Source organism: Sitophilus oryzae, unplaced genomic scaffold (genome assembly GCF_002938485.1).
Source record: "Sitophilus oryzae breed Bouriz unplaced genomic scaffold, Soryzae_2.0 scaffold_1583_pilon_pilon, whole genome shotgun sequence".
Lineage (NCBI taxonomy): Eukaryota > Metazoa > Arthropoda > Insecta > Coleoptera > Curculionidae > Sitophilus > Sitophilus oryzae.
The window spans coordinates 196,027-208,125 of record NW_022146262.1 but is presented as its reverse complement, the minus strand read 5'-3'; the positions used below and the strand labels follow the sequence as shown (position 1 = coordinate 208,125).

Below are 12,099 nucleotides of genomic sequence, written 5' to 3'. Positions count from 1 at the left end.
AAAAATTTCAGCCAATAGAATTGCTGGAAATTTATTCAAGGTCATTACGCCGATACGCCGTTCCGCTGTTTCTAGGATGATGTGGATGCACCCTAAAAGGGAGAGACATTATCAAAAGAACAGAAGGGCAATAACACGTGCGACAAACAAGAGCCTTATAAATAGTTGGGCTTTTCAGTCACAGAAAAGCTCATGAAAGAAAACGCCTTGCGTGACCATCTTCTTTATGTGTGTCGAATATTCGTCAGCGAGTAACGGCTGTATGTATGTATGTATTATAAATAGTCTGAAAGGTGGTATATCACCACCACTTTTATTAAAGGTCTCTGACAAATCTAGAAGAGAGGGGCTATCAAGCCTATCATTCGTTTAGTATTTAAAATGAAAAAAATGTGAGGAACACTTGCAACCTACCATTTTATTTGCAGTATCTTGCACTTTTTATTGCCCTTCTGGTTTTCTTACAATATCTCTAATACCGCTGATAAGCTGAGGAATAAAAAGCTGAGGTGATTAGGTAACGACAAGGAAGCGAAGGGAAATAGCGCGACATTAAGTTTCGTATAATCATATATTTATGGAGATATCTATAGAAGATATAAACAAGATTGTCATCCATTATCTGCCCTTTTTAATATTTAGCTGTGTATTCGTTTTTGACGTATACAATTGTCGAAAACCGTGGTTTAGAACTAGTAATGAGCGAGACGAATAGCATTTAAACTGCAAGACCGATTCAAAGTAAGACTTCCGCAATTCCAAGCATATATACGAGTCTTGCAGTCTTGCATTTTTTTACCTTATACTATTTGTTTAACTTTTATTTGCATTAAATTAGTAAAAATACTATTTATTTAAATATTTTCTATGTAGAAAGTGGCTCAAGTAAAAATCTATTAAAAAATGCAAGACACAAGAGTCTTGCAGCAAGTTTAAGACCAAGACTGGACCCCTAACCGCTAACCAACCCATTGGGTATTTACCTACCGCCCATCACTGATTATAACTAAACCTTATTCCATAGTAGTATCACTATTTTCTTAATACTTAGCTATCAATAACTGATCATTTTTTAATCTTTAATAAATCTGTTTTAATATGTATAAAAAAACTTAAATTTGAAAAAAATTGCAATTGCAATTGCTTTATCATAAAAATATATTCTACCAAAGAACACTTGACGACTCTTTGGTTACATTGTATTTTTTACTTTCTCTGGTGATACTTTACTTACGCTTAAAAAACTATCAGACTACAAATGTCTGTAAAAATAAAGTTAAGAATGAATTTACAGTTTTGACAGACAATATCAAAAAAATGTTGGAAAAATATGTGTAATAGATGTAATGAAACATTAAATCTATTATGGAATAATACTATAACGCACCTTGAGCGTGTAATTCATCTTGATGTTCCTCAAAAAGATTATTCATGGATTCCGTTAATTCGATTGTTTGAAGTAATGGTCTGGGCAAGTTGTTGGCATTCGTTTCCAAACTGGAGAATCTGAAATACAACAAATATGTAACAAATGTATTTTCCTAATACTTAAGAAACTCAATACCTTCCGTGATCGCTTTCAATGCCTAAATCAGGAGAAGAATTCGCTACCGCTCGTTCAACTTCTTCATTAGGATGCTCGTTTAGTCTAACGTTGCGGCCTTCATCATCGTCTGAATACTGTCGTTGAAAGCCTCGACATGGGGGACGTCCCGTTCGACACGTTTGAATCTTTACTAACCTGTTATGTAATTCAGCATTGGCACTCTCCAGTTCACTTATTTTCAATTCCAAGCCAGTCTTCTGTCTATGCAATGTTGACACCTGTTGATCATATTTGTGCGACACCTCTTCGAGATTATTTTTTATTTGATTAAGATTGGCACTCAAAGTTTCCTCCTTCTTACTGATTAATTCTATTTCTTTTGACAAAGTTTGATTTTCCTCATAAAGCTTATTTTTTTCCAGTACGGTTTCCGAATACTGCAACCTTGTTTTTTCTAGATCTGTTTTCAAACACGACAATTTATCTTGGTATTCCTGAACGACACCTCTGACTTCTTTCTCCTTTTCTTTGTAAGATTTAATAGTTTCTTCGTACGACTCTACAGTAGTTTTCAAATCCCCTAATTCTTTGAGTAATTTTTCAACTTCCGCTAATTTTTTCTCTACATCGCATTTCTTTATATAGTCTCTTGAATATTCCTCTTTCACTAACCTTAAATTCTCTTGCGATATTTTCACTTCTGCTTCGCATTTTTGTTCCAAACTTTTGATTTGTTTACTATATACTTCTTCAGTTTGCTTTAGTTTTAAAACAAAATCGCTTTCATAGTGCTGCTTTATTGTTGCTTCTTGATATTCTAAATTTTCTTGAATACTTTCTAGTTTCCCTTGTGCGACCAAAATTTCGTTTTTAGCATCAACGAGTTGACGTTCTGATTCTTGCACTCTTGTCAACAGAGTCTCCTTCTCTATTTCTAGCCGATTAATTTGGTCATGTGACTCTTTGTCTTTACTTATTATATTGGCTTCGCAATGAGCTTTATATTTAGACAAATCATCTACCATCTACAAATAATTAAAAAAATAAAATGTAAAATGTGGATAATTTGATATACACTCACCGGCACAAAAAACGGGCACCTTAAAATTGATGCATTGATCCATTGATGTATTTTATGTATTTTAAAGTTTAATATATTCTGTTCTAGTGGGCCAATTTTGATGATTTTTTAAGCAATTTGTAGCTTTGTAGCAAATGTTAATGTTTGGTGAAAGTTTCAAACACCCTGTGGAATATGTTAACAATGCAAGAAATTTGAAAATAATTTTATCATCTAGATACGTCTTTTCTCGAGAGTTTGTTATTTGATTCATCGCAATAGCTTTATTTTTATTGGAGATATTTGCTTTTGGATAAGACAGTAACGATTTACAGCAATTTTAGTATTGATTTTGGGTCCTGATCACCACACTTATATAATAGTGTATTTTGTCATATCACTGTCATTGAAAAGTCATATTATTATCGTTTATTGACGTTTATTCTAGAATAGATGGTTTTAAGTTCTGAAATATCGGCTATTGCTGCTTTAATTGATCATGGTAAAGATCAACTTTTGGACTTAAAACTATATCGGCTAGATTAAGGTCTGATGTCTTAGCGACGCCGACGTCTGGCGTCGGCGGCCCGTCGCGCACTGATTTGTTTCCCTACAAAGCGATATATTACTTTTCATTGATATGCAGGTTTAGTCACATACGTTCAAAAAACGAACCATTGTGCGGCGAGACGCGGGCGCCAGACCACGCTAGGAAATCGCACCTTTAACTGCCCAACAGACAATAATAATATAATTTTTCAAAGACAGTCACATTAAATAAATCATAAACATTATTTTATAGGTCTGTTGGCTAACAGCAAAGTCATGGCTTTAAAGTAAAAAATTCGAAAAAATGTTAGTGTCTCCTTCAAAAGCGAATATCCATATCCAAAAAAAATAAAGCTATTGAGATGAATCAAAAAACAAACTATCGAAAAAATATACAATTAGATGATAAAGTGATTTTTAAATTCCTTGCTGTGTTAACGTACTACACAGGGTGTTACAAACATTCACCAAAATATCAACATTTTGTTTTTCCTCGTATAATTGACAGATTTTCAAAAAAGTCAAATAATTTAGCTACAAATTGCTTGTGGTCCAACGATATATAAACAACATACAGGGTTCAAACGTTCCGCAAGGCATAACGGCCAGGGTATTTTTTTTCAAAAAATCCAAAAACACGTCAATTTTGTTTGTGAGGGGGACAACTTTTGCCCCAAAAATTATTGCAAAATCATTAACCCTCTAAGCGGGGGTGTCATCCCCCAACTTTTTTCAAATGGGAAGGGGGGTCAAGTGGCACCGCAATGAAAAGAGCTTTCTATTAACATCTAGAAATAATAAACGAACATCTAGAAATAATAAGAAAAAACAGTAAATTGGTCGAAGGAATTTATCCTTATCATTTACTCTGATAAATGTTTAAATAAACTCTTTTCAAATTTCAATCCTTCATATTTTCTCAATGACTCGACCAATTTTCAAAAACGAAGCGGGGAAATATAGAGTATAGAAAGCTCTTTTCATTGCGGCGCGGCGCCACTTGATCCCCCATCCCATTTGAAAAAAGTTGGGGGATGACACTCCCGCTTAGAGGGTTGAAGATTTTGCAATCATTTTTGGGACAAAAGTTGTCCCCCTCACAAATAAAATTGATGTGTTTCTGAAAAAAAATTACTCTGGCCGTTATGCCTTGCGGAACGTTTTCGATGGGCCACCCGGTATAAAACTTTACACGTCCACAATATATAAAACTTTACATGAAAATTTTAAGGTCCCGTTTTTCATGCCGGTGAGTGTACTTCCAAATTAGTTACCTTTTGTAAATTGTCTATTTTCTGTTGAGCCCCATCTTTCTCATTCTGTGCTTGTGACAGTTGCTCCTTTGTTTGCTGTAATTCTGCAACAAGTTCATGTATGTTTTGTTTAAATAACTTCTGATTCTCTGCAGCCTCGTCTGTTTTTTGCTCCAATTCCTTCTCCAATCGATAAATATCTAGAAGGAAATGTTGTACAAATAAGAAATAATAAAAAGTAAATAGTTCGTACCTTTTGTTAACTCTGCCACAGAACTTCTCTTTTTAGTAGGTGTAATATTCTCTAGATAGAAATCATCTTCCTCTGTCGATTCGGTGGATATTTTAGCAGCGATAGGTAAAGAATGACTAAGGCCAATCCTAGCCCTGGATACAGTTCGATCAGGTTCGCTCCAAGCTTCACTTTCACTCTGGATATCTCTTTCTTTCAAAGGCGTTAACTTTATCTTTTCGTTATCATCCTCAGTTTCGGTATTTTTCTTGCTGTTGTACCTATTCAATTCGGTGTCGCGAAGCCGTAATTCTTGTTTCAAATTAAAAACTTGTTCGCGCAGAGTTGAAATAACACGTTCGCTATCCGGTTCTTCTTGTCGGGAGCTCGTTTTTTTCCACAAATTACTCTCATAAGTAAGAGAGATATTCTCAGGTACGATAGTCAGATGGGTTTCTGCCTCCTCTTCGGCCAAACTGAGTTCTTGAAAAACGGAACCGTTAAGAAATGCCGTTATGTTTGAAAGCTGAGCTAAACTGTGTTCGGGATTTCCTATTAAGCTCATCGAAAAAGATCTGGACATATCCAGACTACTGCTGATAATTTCCCTTAGTCTTTTGTTCTTTGCAATGCCTAAGTAACCGAGAACGGACTTATGTTTAAGCAGAGAATCCAGGAAAATTGCCAGTTCTTCGAGCCGAGTTCCCAAAATCGAACACACCTCATTTGTTTCGTTTCTAAGTCTTTCGCATCTCTCTAAGTCTTCTCGTATCGAGAAATTTTCTACTTTTAATTTTTCAATTACATCTTCTAAGGCTTCTGATTCCCGTAGACGGTTCTCCATATAAGCCTTTTCCTCTTTGGCGTTTCTCAGTTGCATCTGCAATGATTCAATATGTTCGGTTTTCCTTTTTGGAGACATTACTTCCTCCAAATTATTTGGAAGCTCAATGTCCAGTCCCAACTCAAATATTTTTTCTTTTAACATTTTTAATTGTAAATCTTTTCCCGACAATTCCTTTTTTAACTGTACAACCTCGGGTACGGAAACTTGTTTTCTATGGAGTTTTTCTATTTCTCTGTTTTTCTCCCAAAGTTCTTTGTTAACAATTTCTTGTAAATAACACGTACATTTTTTCAGCTCAATATTGAGTCTTTCGATTTCTTGATTTTTTTCCTCGAGTTCTTGTTTGTAAAAGCTGCTATGTTTCTCGGAACCCGTGTCGCCTTTTTCTAAGAGAGATTTGTCTATTTTTCCTGAGTTCTGATTGGATAAAAGCTCAAATTCCAAATCAACTATCCGGTTCTCTTTTTCTTCCAAAGTAGTCAAAATTTCGTCGTACTGAGTGCGAATTGCTTGCATTTGAGAATCCTTCTCTTTCAGGGTCTCTACTAAGACCTGAAAATAATTTAAATAGTTACCGCTTTTTTAATATACTATGGGAAATTTTATTTTAATTCTACTGACCTCGATCTTTGCTTCTAATTCTTTAGTCAATATTTTGTATTGCTCCATGATCTCCATATCCTCCAATTGGACCGTTGATATCCTAGTCTTCTAATAACAAAACAATGAAGTGTTTGTAAAGAATTCTTATTAATTTCATAAACAAAACTATTGATTATGATAGATATGATGATTTTGATATTGAAAAAATGCAAGTGCAGCATTTTGATGATGATATTACTAATATGTCCAAGCCAATATTAAACCTTCATTACTTAACTAAAATATACTACAATAATATTAAAATCATTTACATAAATATAGTATTTAATTTCTATGTAGGTTTATCTTTAGTAATAAATTTATATTATTTTTATTTACTTAACAGAAAAGCTATTCACAATTATCTATCTAATGAAGAAACGCATTGAAAAAATAAATGGATAATTATATTAATTATTACAGGATTTCCCAAACTTATAATTTAACCATATTAAAATTTATTATAACAGATAATTAATAATACTAACATTAGTAATTCAAGGAATAGAAAACAATGAGGTATTTTTTTTTTAATTTAAAGGTAATAAGTACCAATAGTCTACGAAAAAAGGTAATACAAACTATAAGGTAATAAAAAATATGTAATTTCAATTTCAACCCCGCATAATTCAGAAAAAAGTCAATATTTTTATTTTGTTTTTATCATAACTAATAATAATTAAACAAATCCACCAATATAGATTTATTTTATTTTGTCCCACATATAATAGTCTAACTTTCTAATTTTTTTGGTCTACAGTATGTCCCCCGATTGTCATTACAAGAGGAAAAACTTTTATTACTGACATTTTGAAAAAAATGCATTCTTCATGAAAAAATTTTGCTGAATTTTTTATGAAAATGTTTTGAGTGGTTAATCCCGTTTACACTTTGTCAAATTTTAACCATGTTTTCATGTTTGTTTTTTGTTTTACAAAAATTAAAAATTGGTCAAGTGCGAGTCGGACTCGCGCACGAAGGGTTCCGTACCATTCATTATCTATACAACATTAGACACTATATTATTATAAACTTTCTTCCGATTTACGGATTATTAAGCAACACATTACTAAAAATTGTATTAATCAATAATAAATATGTAAAAAGTAAAAATAAATATGTAAAAATATGTAAAAATTAAAAAAAAACTATTAAAAAAAAGTCGCCTTGACTAGGATTCGAACCTTACTACGGCTCCAACGTCATAGCAGCGTAAAGTCCTACTCCTAACGCTTTAAGCACACGGTCACCGAGAACTTGAAAGATTCTATGTAAAATTGTTACTTAAAAGATAATGTTTAGCGAAAGTACTTTTTTATTTATAAACATTTATTTAATTCTGTTTTTAGTATTTGTTCTTATAGCGGCAACATAGATACATTATCTGTAAAAATTTCAACTGTCTAGCTATAACGGTTCATAAGATAGAGCTTTGTGACAGACGGACGGACGGACAGCGAAGTCTTAGTAATAGGATTCGTTTTTACCCTTTGGGTACGGAACCCTAAAAAAAAAACATGAAAACATGGTTGAATTGAAGTCCTAAAAATCTAAAGACGTAAATTTAATTTTCTGTCATTTTTAGATGTCGCCTGTCTGAAATCTTCCCAGGCTCATTAAAAAAAAGAGGTATGTATGATATTTTTAATCTTTATTTGAATTACATATTTTTGAAATCGGGAATTGTATATCTAACTATGCTTGTAATATACCGGGTGCGTCTCAAAAGTGGCTCACCCCTATAACTTTAGAGATTTGGTATGTTAGTATATGACATAAATTAGGATTGATTGACGTATTCAATTGTTTTCTGTCACTTTCTGTTTCACCGGAAATTACTACAACTTTTGATTTTTAAATGGCACCCTCGGTATTTTTTTACTTTATTCGATAGAGAATGACATTCTAAATAGAATGACATAGCATATGTCAACTTTTGACATTTTTGCTTAAAACAAAACTGAATTTTAAATTTCAATCTAGAGTGCCATAGCTGTATTAAAAACACTAATTTTAAATCAAGGAGCCTCGGAAAAATAGATTTGATCGTCTAATATTATTCGTGTCTTGTCCTGGCCGATTAATAAATGCCCAAATCGTATTTTTAATCATATCTCAGTTTCTTCAAATGGAACGAGGGTGACTCGTTAGCATATTTGGAAACAGCATTTTTTTACGAATAATTTGATACCACACAATTGGTATTTCGAGTCAAATTGTCGTTATGAATCGCATGTTACAATTTCAAATAAACAATATTCGAAAATGTCAAAAGAGTGTTGTGTATAAAGCAACAAAACACCGAGGGCACCATTTAAAAATTAAAAGTTGTAGTCATTTCCGGTGTAACAGGAGGTGACATCAATCCTAATTCATGTCATATATTAATATACCAAATCTCGATTTTTTTATCTGAAAAAATAAAAAAATGATAGGGGGTGAGCCACTTTTGAGACGCACCCGGTATATATAGGGCATCCCTTTTAAAAAAGGTGTTTATTATACAATAACTGTAATATTTGACAGCGTATTCCATTTTTAGTAATGCATATTAAAAATTGACTCACTCAAAATCTCGAAAAATTAGTGGTTTTAATTATATCTAAAGCTTCATTCAGAACCTTACAATTAGTGGAATAAATTAGTGGTTTCGATTAGCGTAGAAGTTTATTCCTTTTATTTCAATGTAAGCATTCAGAACGTCTAAATTAGTGGTAGACATTTTCAATTAATAGAAAAAGTTAACAAACTTCTGACTTTTCCACTAATTATTATACTTCAAAATTTGCGGGGAATGTCATTTTGACCTTTGATTATCATCCATCAAGAGAAATTGTGATTAGAAATCAAAAGTTTATTGTTTTATAAGCTAAATATTTGGCTTTCTCTATGGATACAACAGACTACCGCAAGCTGTTGCTAGGATATTCTATTAATTTTAATTGTGTTTTTTTAGACATTGTGAATGATCGTAAACTAAAAAGTATAAAGTGTAATTTATTCCACTAATTGCGAGGTTCTGAATGAAGCTTTTAAAAGCTTTCTGTGCTCGTTTATTGAATAACCCAGCTCAAAATATAAAAATATTATATCATTTTAAAAATGAGACACAATAAATTAAACGCATAAATAATTTGTCATTAGGGGTAAAAATAAACGCGACGCTTTGTGTGATAATGTCCCACTTTTTTTCTCCAATTTTGACTTATAAACTATTAACTCCAGTTTAAGAAATCCTGAATCAGCAGCTTTTATAACTACAATCTGTATTAGTACAAGCAGACAAAGATGATTCTAATGCAAACTCAAACCAATACAACTAAATAAATTAGGTACTCACTATTAAATATACTCTAATTATAAAAAACTTCGTTTCTAAACATGCACGGGATACATAACGCCGAGTATAATACCTTATCGCAGCGTCCTAAGCAGTGAAACATAACAGAAAATTCACCTGAGCGTACTATATATTTCGCCTGAAATATTGTATACACGAAATCGGAACGGTAAAAAGAAATCGAAAATCCACACGAAAACTTGGCAAAGATCACAATGAATGCCCGGAGATGCACGGTAGAAAGTCGAGAGGCTGCGAGTTAAATTTAGAAACGGGTATGTTTAAATCTGGAAATTTAGGAGAGCGGCGCGAACGCCGACTATAAACATTTTAGAGAAGAAGACGAAAAACATCGACCTGTCTGTCTCATTTTTTTCAAACTGGGATAAAAATTTATTTTCATTGCCTTATATTTATCTGCGAATGAACTAAGAACACGGAAAATTATAATACGCTATGTACTTTGCTATCGAAAAAAATGGCGTTATAGTGGCATTTTAAATAAAAAAGATGATATTTGTTGGGCTGACCTTTATATGTCATTTATTAAAAACTTTTCATGAAATTAATTTTTAAATGAATTAAAGATCAAACGATCTAAAGAATATTTTCACAAAGCCTGAAAATTCAAGATAAATGCGCCAACATATAGCAGATGGAACCGACAAAGTTTTTGACGTATATACAAGGTGGTCTGAACTGTATTCCGGAAACTTCGGCAGCATATTCTGCAGATAAAAATAAGTAAAAATGTTCGTATAGATGTATGTCCAAAAATGCTTAGTTTCGGAGATACAGGGTGTAGAAGTTTCATTTTTATTTCGATTTTTTCCAAATAATTTCTGCAGTAACGTCAATATTTGGATTAAAATTGGTGTCTGGGAGTTTTTTGACATGAGAAATTTGATTTTGATGTCAATGAAGAGTAATAACTTTTCGTCCGTACCCGTATAAAACTAATTATACATTTACGACGCTTTTTACGTAAAAAAAGTCTCTTGGTAAAAATCGCTACGACTAGTGGTTTTCGAGATATTTGGAATCGAAATTATCAATGCCTGTCATCACTGACATAAATTAAACATGTTGACTAGATAGTTATTAGACTGAGATCATAAATTTGAAATGTTTTTGTACCAAAAGTTCAACAAAAACTGTTTTATCATCATTTTTTTGCAGAAAAAATATGATTTATTTAAAAAAATAGAAATTTCACAAATTTATTATATTTCAGTGAAATAACTATCTACTCAACGTGTTTATTTTTCGTTAATAATGGCATGTATTATTACGCTTCAAAACAGTTAAAACACATGTAGGTGGCGCCCTCTACTAGTAGGAGTCATATTGACATCAAAATTAAATTTCTCATGTCAAAAAACTTCCAGACACCAATTTTCATCTAAATATTGACGTTACTTCAGAAATTATTTGGAAAAAATCGAAATAAAAATGAAATTTCTACACTCTGTATCTCCGAAACTAAGCATTTTAGGACATACATTTATACGAACTTTTTTTACTTATTTTTATCTGCAGAATATGCTGCCGAAGTTTCCGGAATACAATTCGGACCACCCTGTATTTTATGCTCGCATCACTGATTGTGGATCCAATGTAATAACTCCCAGCTTTGTCCGACGTTTAAAGTATTATTATTAGTATTCATATTCGCTGTTTAAAAAATCAATATCTAAAGAATGAAAAACAAAAAACACTTAAACACTAGTCTAAGGTCCGTCTGCTGGATTATTACGCTCATCATATTTTTAATCAAAACCTAATTTTTACGTATATTTATGAATAGGGGTGGCCGGCCGTAGCCCCAGCGTTAGTGTGTCGATCTGCGGAGCGGAAGGTACAGGTGCATCTCAAAAGTGGCTCATCCCCTATAACTTTTTTATTTTTTCAGATAAAAAAGCGATACGTTAAAACGATCATTTAGTATGTTAGTATATGACATAAATTAGGATTGATTGACGTATTCAATTGTTTTCGGTCACTTCCTATTTCACCGGAAATGACTACAACTTTTGATTTTTATTGCATTTTGGCTTCCATTCTGACCAGCTTACATAATCCTCAGATATTATTAAATATGTTTTGATAATTATTTCAGACATAATAATAATTTAAAAAAAAATATGTTCAGCTTTTTTTTTAATATTATTAATATACTTAAAATATAATTAATTTTAAATGGCACCCTCGGTCTTTTTTTACTTTATTCGATAGAAAATAACACTCTCATATGTCAACTTTTGACATTTTCGCATATGGTTTATTTGAAATTATAACTTGCGGTTCGTAACGACAATTTGACTGGAAATACCAAGTGTGTGGTATCTATCTATTTTTCCACGGCTCCTTGATTAAGAATTAGTGTTTTCAACATAGCCATGGCCCTCTGGATTGAAATTTAGAATACGATTTTTTATTAAGCGAGAATGTCAAAAGTTGACATATGGTATGTCATTCTATTCAGAATATCATTTATTATCGAATAAAGTAAAAAAATGCCGAGGGTGTTACTTAAAAATCAAAAGTTGTAGTCATTTCCGGTGAAACAAGAAGTGACCAAAAACAATTGAATACATCAATCAATCATAATTTATGTCATATATTAACAT

At 32.3% G+C, this 12,099-nt stretch overlaps 1 protein-coding gene across 8 annotated transcripts in view; it reads right to left on the bottom strand.

Moving 5' to 3' along the window:
- LOC115879684 (centrosomin-like) overlaps positions 1 to 12,099 on the bottom strand; it is a 65,814-nt gene that overhangs the window by 2,902 nt on the left and 50,813 nt on the right. For 5 of the 8 annotated variants that reach the window (XM_030896617.1, XM_030896614.1, XM_030896612.1 and 2 more), the window contains 5 exons: positions 6,109 to 6,198; positions 4,662 to 6,039; positions 4,430 to 4,608; positions 1,565 to 2,571; positions 1,388 to 1,506 (listed from right to left, as the gene is read on the bottom strand). In XM_030896617.1, the coding sequence (XP_030752477.1) occupies positions 1,388 to 1,506; positions 1,565 to 2,571; positions 4,430 to 4,608; positions 4,662 to 6,039; positions 6,109 to 6,198 (2,773 nt within the window). The remainder of the gene's footprint in view (positions 1 to 1,387; positions 1,507 to 1,564; positions 2,572 to 4,429; positions 4,609 to 4,661; positions 6,040 to 6,108; positions 6,199 to 12,099) is intronic. The other 3 variants (XM_030896613.1, XM_030896616.1, XM_030896619.1) reach the window with 2 other exon arrangements.